This window comes from Mus caroli, chromosome 6, assembly GCF_900094665.2.
Source record: "Mus caroli chromosome 6, CAROLI_EIJ_v1.1, whole genome shotgun sequence".
NCBI classification, from domain to species: Eukaryota; Metazoa; Chordata; class Mammalia; order Rodentia; family Muridae; genus Mus; species Mus caroli.
Genome location: NC_034575.1, coordinates 100,475,772 through 100,497,288, shown reverse-complemented (window position 1 = coordinate 100,497,288; position 21,517 = coordinate 100,475,772). Strand labels below are relative to the sequence as shown.

The window sequence follows — 21,517 nt, the reverse complement described above, 5'->3', positions numbered from 1 at the left end:
TATGACCAATTCTATGGATTACCTGAAATGTTTGGCTTTTCTTTGGGTCTGGAGGATAGGAAAACTCTGATTTTGAGGTCAAAGTTACAAAGTTGTACCCAAGAGCCCTAGCTTTATTACCTTTGAAATGAGAGTCATAATTCCTAGTTTATAAAATTCTTGGCTCATATGAAATACAATAGGAAGTCTTTGCTTTGTCAGAGGTTTGTAATGAAGCCTCAATGACCATTAAGAGTCTCTCCTAGGTATAGTGGTTCTCCACTGCCTGGTTATGACATAATTTGTTTTCAGTTGTGTTCAAAGGGGTTTGGCACAGATAATATGATTCTAACATTTACAAATGACTCATTTCTTAAATATAATTAGCATAATTATAAGATCCTCCCTTTGTGACACTGCTCTTGAATTTACTATGTAATTCTGATAAGAAGATGCAAGCAAGGGTTTCAGCTAATTGCCTGAGAAGTTATTATGACCTATAGACTTTGTTTGTCTTTATTTGGTGTTAATTTGGAAACAAATGTGTCAATCTCACCCATTTATCATTAGAATAAAAAACAATCCAAAACTTCTGAAAGCTATTTTGAAGAATATTGTGGTATTATTTGCACTATTAACAGTCCAGGTTTGTTATGGAGGCTTAAGGCATACAGCATAATTTCTTTAATGAAATTAAAATTTCTGATACCTTAAGAAAACCAAAGCGCTTGTCACATGTATCTTACAAAAAGTATTATGTTGCCTGTATAACATTCACGAATAGTAAACTCAACAAACACTTTTTCTACTTTTTAACATTTTTTGCAGCCAATTTCCAAAGACCAAAATCATGTTCTATTAATCAAGTGACAGAGCGGCATTAAACCAGCCCTTCACAGCTCTAATGGTTTCTCTGTAATCAATTTTTCTGTAGATGGCATTTATATTCAGCTGTAGTTCACACTGTGAACCCAATTCAAAAACAACTTCTTACGTTACACTTCTAAGTAACAGCATGGGGTTGACATTTGGGCAAGAGAGAAAGAACATAAGTGCAAGATGAAATAAAAGCTTAATGCTTCCTTTATGTCTAAATATGGATTGATTGCATATTTACAAGAAGAAAGAATCCAGTACAGAGTGCTAGTCAGCCAATGTCCATGTCCAAATTGAGCCCAAATTTGCAAACATTTTCTGTTGCAGTGTCTGAGTATTACTTTCTACAACAGGCACATGTCTTGTTCATGCTTTCTTTCCCACTTGCAAGTGCTGTAAATATTTTCTTATTTTCATTGTAAATATAAGTGCCATCTAAGTAATGTCTGTGTGGATCACCATTTATTTGCTCTGACTTTTGGATATTGTGGACACGCATTATTTTTGCTAAGGTATGATACATACAAATGCATCACATATATTATTTGAAAACAGCTACTACACTATGATCATCACCACTGTTATTATCATAAATGGGAAACAACAGAAATGGATTTATGAAGCTTTATATATACACAGATATGTACAGATATGTACATATATACATAGAGCTCTTTTGTTCCCTAACTCTTAATCATTCTTATCAAAATATGCATCCTTCTCCATACTCTTTCTTCTGTGTATCTATACCTCTTATTTCTGCATGGTATTGCTTGTACCTTATAGTAATATGATTTGTCTTTCCCTTATGCTAGAATGTTTAGCGAGTAAGAGAGAAATTATCTGAAGCAAACATAGCTCAGTACTTGAGACTATATGTGACTCTTGACAGCACTATTCAGTGTATAGAAGACAGAATCTTTATATTGAATAAAAGTAATAAAGTTCTGTCTTCTCCACAGCTTTGCCTGTCATGATAGCCAATCATGAGAAACAGATTTTGGTAAACGTGAGTTCTCATTTTTTATTTTTTTCTGATTTTACAATGAAAAAAAGCAAGTACCAAATTGAAAATCTAGATGGTGACAGATTCAATGTGTGATGGATGAGGAGTTGTTTTTTTTTTTTNTTTCTACTACAAGTATTCAGAGGTAATCTTGATGTCATCTCAAGGACATGGAAAATCAAAGTTAAATCCAAGGATACCACTTAGAATCAGGGCTGACTTCAATGTTTCATTAAAGCCATTTCACCTCTAACACTTTGGGTGTCTTTCTGTGACCCCTGATGAACATATCTCTTTAAAAAAGTCATAAGAAGAAAGTGAAGACTAGCAGTACTTTTATTTCTTTTAAAATAAGAAAAAAATCAAAGTAAATATGGCAAAAGTGATGTAATACATATCACCGTTCAATGCACCTGCAATGCACCTTCACTGTATTTTAGACATTTGGTTGCCCTTAGGTAGGTTATTTTCTTCTTTTTTTTCCAACAAACTCCAGAACTGGGCATAATCTTCAGCTCTGCTTTTCAGTTACATATATATATATATATATATATATATATATATATATATATATTCATAATTATCAAATGATCAAATGATAAGACCTAAACTTTAAAATAGCTCAGCTGGTTAAGTGGTTCTTCACAAGGATGATTTAAGTTCTCAGGATTTAAAAATGCCTGGTATGGTGGTGCATACTTAAAGTCCATACCAGGAACACACGAACAGAAGAACCCATTGGGCTTGCTGGTGATCCATGCTTGTCTATCTCAAAGTAGTTGGATGTACTCCTGGGATTGTCCTCTGGCTTCCATAGAAAAGCACACAGATGTGTACAAACACTCACACATACATGTAACCCTCCATTTCTTGAAACATACACACAAATCAACATATTCAGGAAAATCAAAATGAAAGTGTAGATGAGTCAGTATGCGTGTCTTCACTTCTCTCACACTAGAGTTTCTTTCTTACTTTTTGAGTCAGTTTCACAGCAGCCCAAAATTATATGATGCCTTATCAGATATAAATATATTAAAGGTAGAAGTTAGAGTTGTAAAGAGGGCTTTTTTCTGATATTACAAATGGCAGGGACACTGAGAGTCTACTTAAAGACAGAACAATGAAAAAAATTAGTGGTAGATTTACCATTTTGGTGTGTGTACCATAATGTCACTTGTACTCTGCTATTTGATCAGATGTGTGTTTTTGTAGTGGTCTCCATCTTTTGGAAAAGGAACTTTCTTTGAAAGTGGTTGAGACCTACTCTTAACAGTGGGCATCAGATTAATATTTAGAATGTAGTCTAGAATTATGATAGTCTGGTAAGGTGGTGGTTGTAGGTTCTCCTCCAAAATCCATTACTTATTAGCCCTAGGAATTGGTTAGGTTTCTAGTACCAAGATAACCCTCACACTTAAGGCTCAGTAATCATTAAAGAAGAGGGGAGAAAAGAAAGTAAGAGACAAATGAACAGGAAGCTTGCTGTAAAATAATGTCTCCTGAAATATAAGAGATACCACACACACAAAGTCTAATCACCATAGTTACTCAAAGAAGAAATGAACAATAATTAAAACTGAAGGACATGCTAATAAAAGGGGAAAAGTGAAGACTTAGACCTAGACAAAAAACTACAGGAAATAAGGAAATGCTTAGAGTAGCTGAATGTGGTGGTGCACACCTTTAATCCCAGCACTCGGGAGGCAGAGGCAGGCAGATTTCTGAGTTTGAGGCCAGCCTGGTCTACAAAGTGAGTTCCAAGACAGCCAGCGCTATACAGAGAAACCCTGTCTCAAAACACTAAAAAAAAATGCTTAGAGTAAGAAAATGGCTTTCCACACGAAAGAGTCCCACCTGAAATTAGTCATCCAATAACAAATAGTTTGCTCTAAATCATATACCTACCTATAAGTAACATTAATATACAATGTGAGCAGGTTGAATATATTTAGTGTGTGTATGCCTGTATGTGTGTGTATGTGTGTTTGTTATGTGTGTGTTTGTGTATATATGTATGTATGCATCAAAGAAAAAGTTACCAAAATCCTTTAAGGCTCAGTTAACATTGTGAAAGGAAATCTGGGAGTATTTAAGATCCATATGACACATACTAAACCAATTATAAATAATAAACATTCAGGGCACAAAGATAAGAATAATTATGTTTTGAGAAAAAAAAACTCAGTTGAGTTCTACTTGAAAAGAAATGTGTGTCTCTATATAAGGAGAGACAACATTGTAGAGAAGAAAATGAAGAATTAGAATGGTGATCAAAGGTGAGGAGATTTCAGGCTCACAGTCTCACAGGCTCATAGGCTAACTGCTAACAGGACAAATATTTTCTCTCATATAGAAATGCAAATTCTACTATAATTGTAGAAGTTTTAAGTGAAAAAGAGAGGAACCCACAGGTCTTGGAACACTACAGTGGTCAATGTTCTCTTAGTGTGTGGATTAAGATTTCCAAATGTGTTCACCCATCTACAGTCTCTCATTCTTTGTATTCAATGGAAACTCTACTATATATGGAAAAGAAGCTTTCTGGTAGGGAATGAGTCCACAGCACTGCAATATGGAAACTATTGTGGAAAATTACAGGGTGCTCAACATAGCCTTACAGGTATTCAAAAGAATGTGAAGAAGCAAGTGCATCAATTTATAGAAATGGTACCAATGGAGTGTAAGCTGAAAATGCTTTGATTATTTAGCTTGTAAATGCTATGACTAAATGCTTAAAAAACAACTCAGTGGAAGAAAATTCATTTTAGTCCATAGCTTTAAAGGGCTTGATTTTTAGTTGCTTGGCTCCAGGTGATTAGTTATGACATCATGGTGCTGAGAATGTGCAGCAAAAGAGATATGTTTACTTCATGGCTGTTCTAGAAGCAGAGAGAACACCTGGCTAAGGGCCAGGGATGATACATCTTCAAGGACCCTTCTTAGGGACCTACTTCCTTTGTCAAGAGTCCTCTTCCTAAAGTTTCTACCTCTCACAGTAGCACAATAATCCACGTAAAAAGTGTTCAAAGCACAAGCCTTCAGGAGAAAGATCATAGTCAACTCATACTAACCAACTCCCAGCACATTTGTGAAGAAGGCTGAAGAAGGAACTGTAAGCCCCAGGAGAGTAACTTTTCTCAAGATGCAAAAGAAAAAGCACGTTTCCCTCAGATATGTATGGTAGCCCTTGCCTAGTTTGCTAGCCCTTCACCTTCTGGTTGGTGAAACCCACTCTGACACCTGAACTCCAAAACAATGTAATACATTTGTCTTGATTTAATACACTGTTAGAATTTGTTACAGATTCTGTGTGGGTATTTACTACTGAACATCTTTAAATTTTTAATATGAAATATGGAAAACATTGCAGAGGAGGCTTTGATATATCTCAAATATGAGATCTATGCCATGCAGGTTTCACTTTCAAATACTTCTCATCTTTTACAGTTGAGGTGTGTCATGATATTGAAATTCTTGATATGCAAATTTTTAAGCTCCAAGACTCCAAGGAGTTAAAAGAAGGAAAGGAAGGAAAGAAGGAAGGAAGGAAGAAAGACAGATAGACAAACAGATGGAGAGGAAGAAAGAAAAGATGAAAAGAAAGAAAGCAAGAAAGAGAAAGAGAGAAAGAAAGAGAGAGAGAAAGAGAGAAAGAAAGAGAGAGAGAGAAAGAAAGAAAGAAAGAAAGAAAGAAAGAAAGAAAGAAAGAAAGAAAGAAAGAAAGAAAGAAAGAGGAAGAGAGAAAGAAGGAAGGAAGGAAGGAAGGAAGGAAGGAAGGAAGGAAGGAAGGAAGGAAGGAAGGAAGGAAGGAAGACAGGAAAGAAAGGCAGAAACATCATTTCTATGAAGGAAATTAGGAATTACAAAGATTCTGTTCGTTGGTTTCATTTAGTGAATACAAAAGATACATATTTGAAGACATGTGAAACTTCTACCTAAAATTTTTTGATTCTCATTTTTTTCTGACCACTATGTCTTAGGTATTCATAACTGTGAAGAGACATCATGACCAAGGCAAATCTTATAAAGGAAAGTATGTGTTTGGAACTAGCTTACAGTTTCAGAGGTTTGGTACATTATCACCGTGTGGGAAGCATGGCAAAGTGCGATTATGGTAGTGTTGCTCATACACACCATCATAATTATAATATATTAGAACAAATATTTCATTGATTCAGTCAATGCAGTGTAAGTCAGGAGGAGGAATATGCTTATCTAACCTTTTCCTCAAAATTATTTCTATCCATTCAATCTCAAGTTAGAAAATGGAGTAAAACAGGGCGGGGAGATTCCACTTTGCATGTACTACAATAGGCACTTAAAAAATTCACTTAAGTACTAGAGAATACACAGTAACTCAGGGCATCATAAAAATTACAAAATTTCTATCTTCCTGTTTTGTCTTTTGAGTAGCTTACTTGCTTATACTTGCTTAAAGCTAGTGAAAATCAGTCCAGGCTTAAAGCAAAAAGGAAGTGTAGCTTAGGTATCTTCTTGTCCCAGATACCCTCTAAGTTCCAAGAAATCTCAGATCATTGTCCTTAACTTGAAATTTGCTCTTTTAGAGGACATAGATTTGGCTTCCAACACCCACTTGTGAAGCTTTTAACCACTTTTAGTTCCAACTCCACATGTACCTGTTCCCTGCTTCTGACCTCTGCAGGTTTATATGCACACACACACACATACACACACACACCACACACACACACACACACACTCACACTCACACACACACTCATGAACATAAATATAAAGTAAAATAAATATTTTTAAAATCACACATACACAGAAAAATTTCTGAAAAGAGATTTAATCAGAGTGGCTATAAAGAATACAAATACAGAGGTTTAGGCATTCCAAGACCATCTTTGGGAATTATACTAATCTTTAGGCTTTGATAGGAAAAAAAAAGTTGGGTCAAAGGACAAAACGTTTGTACTTATCAGATTTGAATAGAATCATAGCTCTGTAGTTACAATTAAAATGTCTATTACCCTCTCTTCTTAACCCAATCTGCATCTTGGGGGTCTTTTCAATACTATTTATAAACTTTATAATAATCTTTGATTTTACCTGAGTAGGAAATTCAACCATCCACAACCCTTCCTCTAGGAGGAGTTGACTGAGATGGGAAAGACAACCGACTAAATAGACAATTGTATGGGGAGGGTGAGGTTGCGGTTGCACACTGCAGCAGGAGTGATCACCTTATAGCAAACAACTTGTTCCCTTGAGAAATAAAGTCTTCTCTGAAACACCTTGCAGAACCATAGCTAGGATGGTCATCAGAGCATTACTTAGCAATGGACGTCTAATTATTAAAAACTCAGGGTTAATAAAATAACATTAGTTGGTCCTTTGTCATTAATTATCTCTTTGGCCTTGACCAAATTTATTAGAATACAAATAATGTTGCTTTTTCTTTTTATGTAAGTGAAAGGATTAAAACTCTGAAAACTGAGTAACCAATTTGTATTGAAAGCCAAGAGGTCAGTATTTTAGCTCATTTTGGAGGAGGCAATAAAGACCCTAATCTTAAGGACTCTTCTCTCAGCCTTAGACATAATCAAACTACTTTCATTTTAGAAACCCAAAAATATATTTTACTTTATTTTTCCCAGATAATGGCAACATTATCTGTAAAAGCACAAACCATGTCACCAAGTAGATGGAACCTTGTGGTAGGAAGAATGAATGGCCAGGGAGCACAAGAAAAATTACTACTCATAACATAATTAATGTTATGCATGACCTGGATTATGGTGAATACTTACGGGACTTTTTGGTGGTGACATTAACTGGCGGACTTGAGGGTCCAGTCCCTGCAGTGTTATAGGCTCTCACAGAGGCAAAGTAAATTGTATTAGCTCTTAGTCCTGTGATGTTCTTGGTTGTGACATTTCCACTGACTCTAATTTTACCAATCATAGATTCTTTGGAGTTGTCTGTCCAGTATAAGACCTGAGTTGTAAAACCAAGTGAAGAATACATTTATTGTTCTCTCTAAAATATAAACCTTTGGAGTATATTAATATATAAATGATAAAACATATTTATCAAAATAGATATACCTTCACAGCAAAATAAATATATAATATTAAAAGAGAGTAAACAGGAAATATCCACCATGAAAAAAGACAAGCAGGGCAATTTTAGGTTACCAAAATGATCTAAACTTATCAACTTTAACAAAGGGAATATAATAATTCATACTAAAACAAATCCCATTCCATCAATCAAACATTCAGATGGTATTACTCTTCCTTTGAGAGTTCTCAGAAACCATGGATAATTAATGACTCAATGCACTCTGATCACTTGCTATGAAAAAAGCATTGTTTCATGTACACCAAAACAATACAAATGTATATGTTCAGTACCAGTTCTTGAGCTTCCAAATATAGTAAGTTAGAAATTAGATAGATAGATAGATAGATAGATAGATAGATAGATAGATAGATAGATAGATAGATAGACAGACAGATAATCTTTGGATTTGAAGAAATGTTCAGTGAGGAGTACAGAGATTAGTAAAACATCAGGTCTCAAGATAAGCAATTTAGCAGTTTGCAGTTTGCAATTCTAGCCACATGAGTAGAAGTATTTTATTTGTTTTTTTTCTTTTGTTTTTGCTTATGCTTCTTTCATGGAGGAGTATGAGAAAAAGAAGAGAGGAAAATTATAAATATTTAGAAAAATTTTGCTTTTTAAAAGACAAAATATCCATGTCCTGACTCAATGGACTCAGTGAAGAACATAAGTAATAAAATGTGTTCTCGTTACATATTCTCAATCAAAAACAAAGTTGTATAAGTGTGATTTACTTCATTTTTAACAGTTTAAATGGAACTGTATTGTTTTGTTTCTTGTCACTTAGGTCCCTCCACCATGATTCTCATGTTCTTTGGAAAATTATCAGTTAAGTTCTGTGGTTTAAGATCTACAAGTGTTTGACTTTACCCATCTCTAAGAATACAATGACTGTAAATTTAATAAATACTTTGTGGTCACTTGAAAAGAAATAAAGTGATAATTTCATATGAGCTCTGTCCTCTTAATAGGTTTTTCTGCATTACATTTTCCTTTTACCTGCAAAGCTTTAGCCTACACATCTTACTTAATTGCAATCATATACCTAATAAAATGGATACTTTTTTAATAGTAAATTTATTTGCCTAAGACCACATGGAAACATTCTTTCTTCCCATCTCTGATTTGAGTTTAAAACATTGTTATATCTCATATCTGCATTGCTATTCCAAGGACTTCTTTATTGAAAGACTCATCACAGGCCAATGAAATGGTGGGGAAGTAGAGGAATCTCAAAGAGGTAGGACTTTGTAGGGAGAATTAGAACACTGAGGTCATGATCTTGAATGCAATAATGTGACCGGGGCACTGTCCAGAATCATTTTCTTCTGGTGGCCACAGGAAGCATCTTCTGCCATGTGTTCTAACATGTCTTCACTGTGCCCCCTACCCCAACCTCCACACACACAAAGCAACAAGCCTAGTATAGACGGAAACTCTGAAATTCTTAGTGAAAATAAACTAGTCATGCTTTTAACATTTTTGAAAATAATTTATTTGTGTACATATATAACTGTAAGACTATATGTGTCTTAGTGTGTATGACCATGTGTATCTTTGCATGTAGAGGCCAGAAGAGAGTATAGATTCATCTTTCCATGTTCCATGTTCTTGGTGTGAAGCAGAGCATTAATGCATATACTATTATATGACAGGAAATATGTCATGTTCACAAACTCCTGTGCAGAAGGCATTTTGCAGTGAGATGCTGCATCTGTATGCAGAGTGCAGTCCATGTGAATTACCTCATAGCCCAGCACTCTTCCAGTGTTTCTATTCCAAGCAATAGCATTCCAGGAAACCTCCATTTCAGAAGCAGAAAAACTCTGGACAGAAGTTCCTCTTGGGGCCAGCTGAGGCTCTACCATTGAAGAAAACACAACACTATATTTAAGAGAAAGCCTCTAGAAAAATGATACAAACAAACAAATGAAAAACAAAGTGTATGTAAAGTTACAAGGTGAATCATTCCAACTCTGAATGCAGCTTACCATCTTCCCCAGAGTAGACAATGGACACAGTACTCAGGGATCCCTCTCCTTCATTATTGTACACTCCCACTTTGACTTCAAAGGGAGACAGAGGCATGATGCTTTCATTTCTATAGATGAACTTGGATGATTCTACAAGAGCCACCCTTTCTTTCATCCAGGTGGTTGTGCCCACTGGCCGAAACATGATGATATATCCAAACCCCTCTCCATTCTGTAGTTCTTCTGGAATGGCCTTGGGCAGAATGCAATCAATCACTGAATATTTCTGAAATATCTTTTGAACTATAATTATATTTGTTGATTACTTTATGTTTCTTCTATAGAGGCAATTATGGATAGTTACAATATTTAATGGACAATTAAGAATACTTTTATTTCCTGTGTCATTTCTCTAATTTTCAAAAAGAAATATAAAGCAGAATATATATATATATATATATAAAACCTGTTCCTTGATCATTGATAAGTGGCAATAATAAAATACAGTAGAAGACTGTAAGTTTTAATGATATGAGCTAAAACATAATCGTAAATGAATTTTAAGCTCACTACCAAATTAACCTATTAACTACTTATGCTAAATATGTCATTTTCAATATTTCAAAAAATTCTTCTAAGTGTGATATAATCAAGTTTTAATAACATTCAATTTAAGAAATATAGTATTTTTCAAAAGAATAAAAAAACTCTGTGTTTTAAAGCATCTGCTTCATTAATAACATCAGTTTGAATTTTTCCTGACTAAAAAAAAAAATTATACATTGCTAATTTCCAGAAATCAAGTTCCACACAAAACAGTTAAAACGTGTTCTCACTAAACAAAACTGTTATGTGTCCTTTCAGAACTCTGTAGATACAAAAATAATAATTATATTATCCAGGAAGAAGAAATGAAATTCTGCTCCATACTGGACATTCACCCTACATGATTATAACTATATTATATTTATGAATCAATAGAACTTTATGTTTTTCTATAGGAAAAATCTGTTGTGTTATTTTGTTATTTTATTATTGGATAAGTGAGTTACTAGACCAGCACAATATTGATGGCTCTCATGGTCACATGCTAACTTACTAAATTACTTTAGCTTTGCAGAAGACATCACATACTAGAGTATCTATGTGAGTTTCAGCAGCAGCCTCTTTAATGCTCTATAGCAATTAATAGACCCAATTGACTCTTCTTATAGAATTTCATTATGAAGCTTGCAGTCTGGAGGGTACCAAAGCAAAATCCAGCATAGGCAATAAGCAGAAAATATGAGGAAAAAAAAAAGGACATTGAACAAGTAGAGTCTATGTGTTTGTTTTGTTATTTAAGTTGTCAGGCAACAGACTTTATTCAGCAAGTAAAGGTGCGTGTCACTCATTCCATCTCTGGATTCACATGGTTGGTAAGTGAGGACACTCACAATTTGTTTCTGATTTCAATATGGACATTTTCATACACAAAAGCACACATATGCCACATGCAGAAAATAAAGGATGTAATAAATATCTCTGAAAGCTCTAAAGTAGGTAGAGAGGAGATACGGCTTTGCTAGCAGTCATACAGAAACTGTAAGCAAAGGAAATGGATAGCTTTGCATCCACACATAAGAACCTAGGAGCACTGGGCCTAGATTTTAGGAACAACTGCCTAGAACTCCTATGGCCCCCAGAGACGGACGATGTGCCACATTCATATTGACTGGCTGCTCAGTTGCAAACATGCCTTCATTTCCTTATTACCTTCTCTGTAGCTTTAAAGTAAATCCCCATTCACTGAGATGATCCAAACTTATCTCTATTTTCTCCCACATGAAACAGTCTAATAAATATAGTGAACAAAAAGATCAGAAAAAAAAAAACACAGCTAATGAAACTGGGAAAGAGTAAGACCTTTTCTCCTGGGGAAGGGGGTGGGGGAAGAATTATAAAATTATTTGCGAATGATTTGGAGAAGGTTTATAAGAATTCAGCAATATATATTTGATTATTTTGAAGTTTCTTCATTCTCAGATGCAACATCAGCTCATGTTCAGTTCCATATGCAGAGAACACTTGTTCCTTAGTAAAGAAGATTCCCTCTTTAACATGTTGTCTATCCAAAAAAGGATTGAGACTGGTAAGATCAGCTTAACATGAAGCAAAAGTGACTTATTTAGGTTCTTCCATTTATGGACTGAGAGCCACCTGATTAAAAAACAAACAAACAAACAAACAAAAACAAAACAAAACAAAACAAAACAGAAACTACCTAGTACTTTAAGAAAGCAGAAAAGAGTTTTGTTTTTCCAGCTGAGAAAATTCTATAAGTTTCAGAAATTCAAATGAGTGTAAAATTATTTAAAATTCTTAAGGACTAATAATGCTCGATTGCACTTTAGTATGAAGCAAGGCCAAGCAGAGAGGACTAGTCACATCTTACTTACAGGTTGTTTTTAAAAGTAAGAGTTTGTGTGACATGACACCATACACTTCAGACAAGGGGCTAGAAAGAATCAATACAAACTGATCTAGAACTCTCATCCCCTCAGAACTTGTCTTCATAGTATGAGAAGTTATAGTGTAAGCTGTTAAGGGAGATAAACAATCAATAGTCCTACACAATTGTAAAGTCTTTGAACAACAACAAATGAATGGGCCACATGATAAGATGTCTCCATGGATGAAATAGTTGTACTTATAACTTGGGGATCACCAAGAGCCGTTCAATTAGACTGTAAACTTAGTGGCATCCCCTTGGTTAGGAAGACCACAAGCTCTAAAGGAGAATCTAATACTATCACTTTCCTACAAAAGTACAATTTCTAACTGCATTTTAAAAACCAATCCGTATAACCAGAGATAAGAATAGGTTTCACCTCTCACCAAATAAGCTTCTTTACAAAGCAGACAGAGAGCATTTCAGAAATCTACAACTGGTCAAAATAAAGAGACAACATGGGGTACCCAGCCACAACTGATAGAACTACAATACAGCTTCTATCTCTAAGGCTATGGAAACATGGTGGAAGATGGAACAGAAAGATTTTAAGAGCCAGAGGAATAGAATATCTGTTGTGCAATAGAGTCTTCTCTCTATGACAGGAAAACTGTCCCAGTAAAATCTCTAACAAAATACATCACCAAGACTTGCACAATAACACCAATTAAGGTGTAAACAGGGTTGGAAGAAATCTCACAAAGGTACAGGGAATGAATGGCTAAGAGAGTGAAGGTCAGTCTTCTTCATGAGAGAGCCCCTTCACAAGTCATCTAAGCCCAGGTGATCAGCCCTAAATACATATACATGAGCTACACTAAAACTCTCTCTCTCTCTCTCTCTCTCTCTCTCTCTCTCTCTCTCTCTCTCTCTCTCTCCCTCTCTCTGTGTGTGTGTATGTGTGTGTGTGTGTGTGTGTCCTTCTGTCTCTCTGTCTCTAGGTATCTTTCTTTATGTCTTTCTGTTTCTCTGATTCTCTGTCTCTCCTTCTATCTCTCTGTTTCTCTATGCCTCTATCACTCTTTATCTCCCTTTCTCTTTCTTTCTCTCTTCTCTGTCTCTCTGTCTCCTTTGGTCTCTTCTTCTGTCTCACTTTATCTCTCTCTGTCTCTCTCTCCAATAATAATTTTAAAAAGAAGGTATTATGAATTTGAAGGACAGCAGGGTGACACAGGAAGTTGGAGAGCAGTAAGGGAGCAATGGAAACAATATAAATAGAGTACTTACATATGAAATTCTCAAATTAAATAAAATAAAGATTCAGGAAACAATCACACCTCATCATTTGTATGATATGTGAATATTTGAGGAGTATAATAACAGAGTGAAATTTATAAAAGAGACTAAATTATTTGCAGTCTTCAAATTTTTCACTTTGTGTAAGATATGTGCCAACCTATGTCTTGGGCATTTAACTCATGGGCGTTTTCTCTTGGTTATAACCACATTGGATATGACACACCACCTCACACTTTACTTATTAGGGACCATAAAATGAGAACAAACATTAGCATTCAGTTTGTATTTGACTTCTGATATTAAATTTAGCAATATAACAATTTTAAATTTCAAAAAATGCAAAATAGAACACAATCCACCCTAACAAATAGCGTACATAAAAAGTTTTCCTAAGAACCAAAAATTTCTGATCTCTGAGGAGAAGGAAACCAAGCAGGAAATCAGCAAAACTCCCCTCTGTTGTAAGGAATATTTTTATACAGCCTCAAATGAATATAGAAATCTAAATGTCTCATTGACGAAAAATCAAAAGGAATTTTCTAGTTAAATTTCCTTGAAACTTCAAATTCAAATCACCAGGTATAATATGTTTGATCTACTGCTTAAAGTAGCTACAGGAAAACTTGTTTCCATAAGTTAGAGCAACATAGAAGGGTATGAATTAAGGATGCTGTGTTGAAATTCTCCAGGTCCCTTGTGAACCAGTTTACTTTTCAGTTTCTTTAGGTGACAGCGCTTTTCTCTACCTTCAATCTTTTTTTTTTATTTTAATTAGGTATTTTCTTCATTTACATTTCCAATGCTGCCCCAAAAGTCCCCCATACCCTCCCCCTGACTCCCCTACCCCCCAATCTACCTTCAATCTTATTGGGAGGACTAAATGATATGAGTCTCTCTGAGTGGCCCACAAGACCCTGCAGTTCTCCACAGATGATATGTCCCTCCCTAGTAGGCCTGAAACTTCCTATGCTCTCAGTCCGCAGCTCCTGCCAAAGAGTAGTTGTGGAGGGAACCCCACCAGCTAAGCATTGTCCTCCCTAATATCCACTGGGAGCAAAAGATGTAGGGAAAAGATCATTTTCAAGGCAACTGTAGTAAGTGTTCCACTGACACTTATAATCTTGAGTAAATAATATCTACCCTCCTCTTTTCCCTAATATAAGCAGGATTAATGACTAATATTGTCTCACAATCCCTTACTCATTCTCTTCCCTCTTTTTATCTGGTGCAGAATTTCTCAACAATGTCATCAGTGACATTTTGTATCAGATAATTCTTGTGTAAACCTGCCTTATGCATTATTGGCTGTTGGGTAGCAATCTGGTCTTCCCTTTGCTTCCTCACACCTGCCTATACTCATTATCTTAGTTATTACCCACTGAGCACAGTCTTTGTAAAAGTCTAGTCATTGTAAAACATTTACTGATGATAAATTGTTCTTTATTTACAGATAAGACCAGTATTTCAATACATCACTGTAAATATTTACCCATAATTCCTGTGGTCATCCCATGTTAAGGCAAAGATATAAAAACCCAGTGTTGTACTCCTGTCTCTCCACCAAAGGCAACAAAAGAGGATAATTATACTTACTGCATTATTGTGTGGTAGGGAACAGTAAGAGTTACATCTCTGTGTTTTCTAGAATTTAGAGAATGCCAGTTCTCTCAGGAGACAAAGGTCTGACAAAGTTCTAAACTGAAATGAGAGCTACAGATTTTGATGGCAGAGAAGAGAGAAGCTATGCAGATATGCAGTGACTGACCTTCTACCAAAGAACAGGAAAGGTTCTTGTTTGAGATCAAATATTCCACTTGCAATGGGAGAGTATCCCTCAGCCCCACTGACAGGGACTCCTGCCTAAAGGAAAGAAAGGGAGTCTAGCCACAGACAACCAGAATGCAGAAACTTGGGATTCTCTTGAATAGCTGCTTGTAAGTACCTCTGTATTGCCACTGAAATAATATAGTAGGATGTTACCTGAGAAACATATTCCAAAAACCTTTTAAAAATCAAAACAAAACAACAACAACAAAACAACAAAACTACAAGAAATGAAAAAAACCAGACACATCTCACTGCTTTATCAAGTACCTGCATCATTGTTTATTTGTCTGGTTGTGTTGTGTTTGCCTGGTTCATTGGGGTTTTGGGATGTGTGTGTGTGTGTGTGTGTGATAAAGGCTAAAGCAAAATTAGAAATGTGTCAGAAATCCACATTTTTAAAGCTATGTTCTTTTCATCCAAATCACTGGAAGTCAGGGAGTCAAGAGGCAACAGAGTGAAAGAGGAAGGAGAAATCTAAATGAAGAATGGAGGACAGGGAAGGAGATGACTCCCTTCCCCTACATGCTATGGAAGTCCTGGCTAACTGAGGCAGTCAAGCTTCACCCTTACCCTGCAGGCTGCATGCAGCTCTATGAGTACATGCATGAATGCACGACGGATGCTCAACACAAAATAGAAAATTTATTTAAAATGTTAGGAGACATTATATATAGTCGGGTTTTGCAATGCCAACTTGGAAAGAGTTGCAATGTCAAAAGATTGAACATGACTACTTTCAAGTTTATGATTCCAAATGATAATAAAATTTGTAGTCTAAAAAAATGAATCTATATGTTAATCTGAAACATGGTGAGCAGCAAAGCTATTTGATGCTCCTAAGATTTCATTTACATGCTGGGAAAGAACAGCTGATGCCATAAAGAGCACTGTTAGAACAATAATCCATTTTAGTCTAAGCTCTTCTAAGTCTACCATACCCACAATGAGAAAATTCCATAGCTAATCAATAAAAGAGTACTCAACCCACGTAGTCTTAATGACAATACTGCCGGCCACTGCTAAGTAGATACTGACATTGTTTTTTATATATGTGACAATTTGTGCTGAGTTTGTCACATTCTCTTGCTTTACTGGAAATAAGAACTGCATAATACCACTCCTAAATAATTCATTCTCAGGGTGATGTGCTTTGATACCCTGAATTTTTATATGCCCTCTGTAGTGATCAAATAAAACGTTGGTCTTCCTGTTTTTCCAATATTCTTCCTGGCCAGCTAAGTTTTTCTCTGTAAAAATAACGTATTTGGACAGAAAGTTACCTCCCACGTAATGACAAGTTCCGATCTGCTTCCACCGCCTCCATTGATATTTCCTGGTGCCACATTGGGGACTGCAGAAAACCAAGAGAAATGTGGATAGTTAGGATGAAAGGAATGTCTTCATCAAGAAGAGGGCTGTTTGGGAGGGTTTCACCTTTCAAAGCGCTCATCCTGGCAAACTGAGAGAGTGTTGCATTTTTAATGAACATAAATGATGTTTACACATATCCAAATTTCTAAAAGAGAGGACACAGTTTTGTTTGATACATGGGCACCTTGGCTCCAAAATTAATTAAAAATCAAGTAACATCATGTGTTTGACATTATTATGCATCATCTACTAATTGGCAAAATGATGTTGCATTCAGATGGTAACGGTGACACTGCTGATTTAGGGCCTAATTATACAGTTGTGCTGTAAACAAGTTACTCAGGCAGTACATTAATTCATTATTTTTTGTCAATAAACAAGCTGGGTGTTTTTTCCTTTTTTTAACCATTGGGATATTTTAACATTTAAAATGGAATTTTTGTACTCACATTACTCTGGGGTGAATAAGGGTAGTTTTCAACTTTTCACCCTTGAAATTATAGTGTTCTCCTGTAAAGAACATGACTGAGGAGCTATGATTTCAACTTACTTTTTGGTTCTAAGCCTAAGACACTGAAAACACTGGTGTGAATAATATGCTATTCAACTCTATGAGGATTAGTGGTAAACCTGCCTCAAGGTAAATGGTCGATATAACAAGTTCTGGGATATCTCTCAAAAGGAGTCCATACTCAGAATACAGATTTTGTCATATACTTAGAAGTCTCAAAAATATTCTATTAACACAATAGCAAAAACAACCTACATCTGTGCTGTGTACAGATTCTGCATATGGCTTTCAAGCATTGAATCTTCCTAAGTTATTTTCATGGTTACCGTTTTTGTCTAGGATTCAGAAATTTGGAATATTTCTAGGTATGGTTGGGGATTTCACTCAACCTTGAAAATGTGTGTGAGGATGGGTGGGGAAGGGCAGTGAATAATCATGTCATTTTTCTTGCAAACCGTTGGGATAATTTAAAGACACCCATGCTGGTCACGCCATTCTTTTGTGGTTAGCTCTAGCAATAGTGCTATGATGATTTAATGTTCTTTCTTAAGATAGCATTTTCCCAACAGACATTTTAAGGTTCAATTTACCCTTCATTTTGTTTGCTTATGATCCTCATAAAGATCAGCTGAACATAAATCATACTGCCAAGTATTGACGTTCATTTTGTCAAAGCAGCATGACCAGGCAATGTCTTCAGAGCTGCTGTAGTACACAACACAGTGTCGTGTATACTTGAGATGTTTCCAAAGTTCGGTTATGCAAGCAATACTTATTTTTACTTAAACGTGCATGATTTTTTCCTAGTTTCTCATATAATGAAAAGCAGAAAATACTCCCTTTTAAACAATCATTTTTTTAAAAAAATATGTATTTCTATGTCTGTGTAAATGTGCACTATGTCTTTCCAAGAGCCAGTGGAAACCAAAAGAGAGCACTAGATCTAGAAATACAAGTGATCATGAGCTGCTCAATATGTATCCTATGAACTCAAGTCAGGTCCAAGGGAGAAGAAGGAAGTGAAGAACTCTGAAGGTTTGAGCCATGCACATCTTCACTCTGTTCTTTCTTAATTCACTTTGAAAATTAACTATTTTTTATATTCTTTAAAAAAATATTAGATATTTTCTTTATTTACATTTCAAATAGTATCTCCTTTCATTGTTTCCCCTCTGAAAGCCCCCTATCACCTTCCTCCACCCCCTGCTCACCAACCCACCCACTCCTGCTTCCTGACCCTGGCATTCCCCTATACTGGGGCATAGAGCCTTCACAGGACAAAAGACCTCTCCTTCCATTGATGACTGTGATGGTTTGTATATTCTTGGACCAGGGAGTGGCACCATCTAGAGGTATAGCCTTGATAGAATTGGTGTGACCTGGTTGGAATAGGTGTGTCACTGTGAGTGTGGGCTTAAGACTCTCACCCCAGTTGTCTGGAAGTCAGTTTTCCACTAGCAGTCTTAGGATGAAGATGTAGAACTCTTAGCTCTGCCTGTGAAATGCCTGCCTGGATACTGCTATGCTCCTACCTTGATGATAATGAACTGAACCTCTGAACCTGTAAGCCAGCCTCAGTTAAATGGTTTTTTGTTGTTGTTGTTGTTGTTTGTTTGTTTGTTTGTTTAGGTTTTTTTAATAATACTTGCCTTGGTCATGGTGTCTGTTCACAGCAGTAAAACCCTAACTAATACAGAAGTTGGTACCAGGAGTGGAGTATTGCTGTGATAGGCTTGACCATGCTTTTGTGTGAAAGAATGTGGATTTTTGGACTTTGGATTTGGAACTCAGTGGAATGCATTAAATGGGGCTTAATAGGTCATCCTAGTAGGAATATGGAAGACTTTGTTGCTGGGAGTAATTTGAACTGTGTTGACCAGACCCAAGAGATTTCAAAGGAGAATTTCAGTATGTGGCATAAAGACTGTTTTTGTGGTACTTTGGTGAAAAATATGGCTACTTTTTGCCCTTGTCTGAAAAGTCTGCCTGAGGCTAAGGGGAAGAGACTTGGATTAATTGCATTAATTGCATTGACAAAGGAATTTTCAAAAAAGCCCAGCAGACTTTGTTCTCTGGTTAAGTCTCACAAAGAGAAGTTTGAACAAGCATAGCAAGCTTAGAAAGGCAAAATATAAAATATTTGGTTCGAATATTAAAGGCATACCAGGAATTGAAATGGAGCAAAATCTTGTGTTCTAGAAAATAACAGATTAAGGGAGTGGGACCTTGGGGCAAGTTCCTACCCAGCTGAATTTAGATCCAGGCATGGTGGTACACATCTTTAATCCCATGAGACAGGCATGCTGATCTCTGCATTCAAGGTCAATCTACAGAGCAAGAACCAGGATAGCCAAGCTTAGGCAGTGAAGGATTTAGAAAACATAAAGCCAGTGATAATGTAATAGTACAAGGGGATCATGTTCTAGTTCTTGTAAGCAGCAGAACTTGGCAGCTTCAGCCATGTGGCTCTGGCTCTAGAGTTAAGAATGGAAGGAACTACTGGGACAATTGATGCTGGTTAGCTGGAGCTAAGACATTAGCAAGGATTAAGAAGAGACCAACATCACTGAGTTGAAATCTGGGAAGTGTTTTCTGGGAGCATGAAGAAGATGTGTTCCAGAGATACCCAAGGTTGTACCTTGTGCTGCAGCTGAACTTGGTAATGCGTAAGAATCACCCAGGTGTTACTGGTTTTGAAGACATGAAGGTGTCATGAAGAACAGCTGAGGCTTGGCACTGTGAGAGATCATGGAAGGCCACTGGAGAAGGTATAGCCTCAGTTGTAGTTGATGGCGCAGGTCTGAAGGGGTCATGCAAAGGATTTGAGGCTTGGCACCATGAAGAGAGCCTATGAGAGGTTATTGGTGAAGCCTAGTTGGAGTGGAACACCCCAGTGTATTGGAGATGTCAGTACCATGGGATGATTACCAATAACAGCAGCCCTAGTGGAGTGAATCATCCTGAGCTTAGAGTGCTACAGGGGTCGGAGCTGGAGAAGTGATGCCAGCCCGTAGGAGGAGTCCAAAATATCAAGTGGAATCCCAGTGGAAACAAGAAGCTGTAACATTGAAATTGCCTTGGAGACTCAAAGATGTTAAAGATGCCAGAGCCATGGGATACATGGGAAAGCTGCTAACAGGGAGTGGAACTAGCCCAGGAGAAAGCAGTTTGTTGCAGTCAACAAAGATGAAAAAGGAGTGGAGATCTGAAGACTGCTTTGATATCAGCCATGGCGATGCAGAGTTTGGAGTTTGCCCAGCTGGTTTCCTGCCTTGTTTTGGGGATTACAGTTAATTAGTTAGATGAATGTCAGAAGAGACCTTGAACTTTGGACTTTTAACATTGTTGAGACTGCTATAAACTATGAGGACTTTGAAAGTTGGACTAAATTCATTTGCATTATGCTATGTTTAAGTATGGCCCCCATAGACTCATGTTTTTGAACAAGTCTATGAGGGACAGGGAGTGGAATATGATGGTTTGTATATTCTTGGACCAGGGAGTGGCACCATCTGGAGGTGTGGCCTTGATGGAATAGGTGTGACCNGGTTGGAATAGGTGTGTAACTGTGGGTGTGGGCTTAAGACTCTCACCCCAGTTGTCTGGAAGTCAGTCTTCCACTAGCAGCCTTTGGATGAAGATATAGGACTCTCAGCTCTGCCTGTGCAATGCCTGCCTGGATACTGCTATGCTCCCACCTTGATGATAATGGACTGAAACTCTGAACCTGTAAGCCAGCCCCAAGTAAATGTTGTTTTTTATAAGACTTGCCTTGGTCATAGTGTCTGTTCACAGCAGTAAAACCCTAATTAATACAATGACCAAATAGGCCATCCTCCGATACATGTGTAGCTCTAACTATGGGTCCCTCCACATACTCCTTGGTTGGTGGTTTAGTACCTGGGAGCTCTGGGGTTCCTGGTTAGTACACATTATTGCTCCTCCTATGGGATTGCAAACTGCTTTAACTTCTTGGTTCCCCAAAATTAACTATTTTTAACACTAAAACCATCTTGAGGAAAAGTCAGTCTTTGATGATTAGAAAGAAGGTGAAGCCGGGCGTGGTGGCGCACGCCTTTAATCCCAGCACTTGGGAGGCAGAGGCAGGCGGATTTCTGAGTTCGAGGCCAGCCTGGTCTACAAAGTGA

General features: G+C 36.7%; 1 protein-coding gene across 7 annotated transcripts in view; it reads right to left on the bottom strand.

Moving 5' to 3' along the window:
- LOC110295968 (contactin-6) overlaps positions 1–21,517 on the bottom strand; it is a 355,090-nt gene that overhangs the window by 6,348 nt on the left and 327,225 nt on the right. For all 7 annotated transcript variants that reach the window (XM_021164391.2, XM_029478903.1, XM_021164390.2 and 4 more), the window contains 4 exons: positions 16,768–16,838; positions 9,949–10,183; positions 9,703–9,818; positions 7,642–7,828 (listed from right to left, as the gene is read on the bottom strand). In XM_021164391.2, the coding sequence (XP_021020050.1) occupies positions 7,642–7,828; positions 9,703–9,818; positions 9,949–10,183; positions 16,768–16,838 (609 nt within the window). The remainder of the gene's footprint in view (positions 1–7,641; positions 7,829–9,702; positions 9,819–9,948; positions 10,184–16,767; positions 16,839–21,517) is intronic.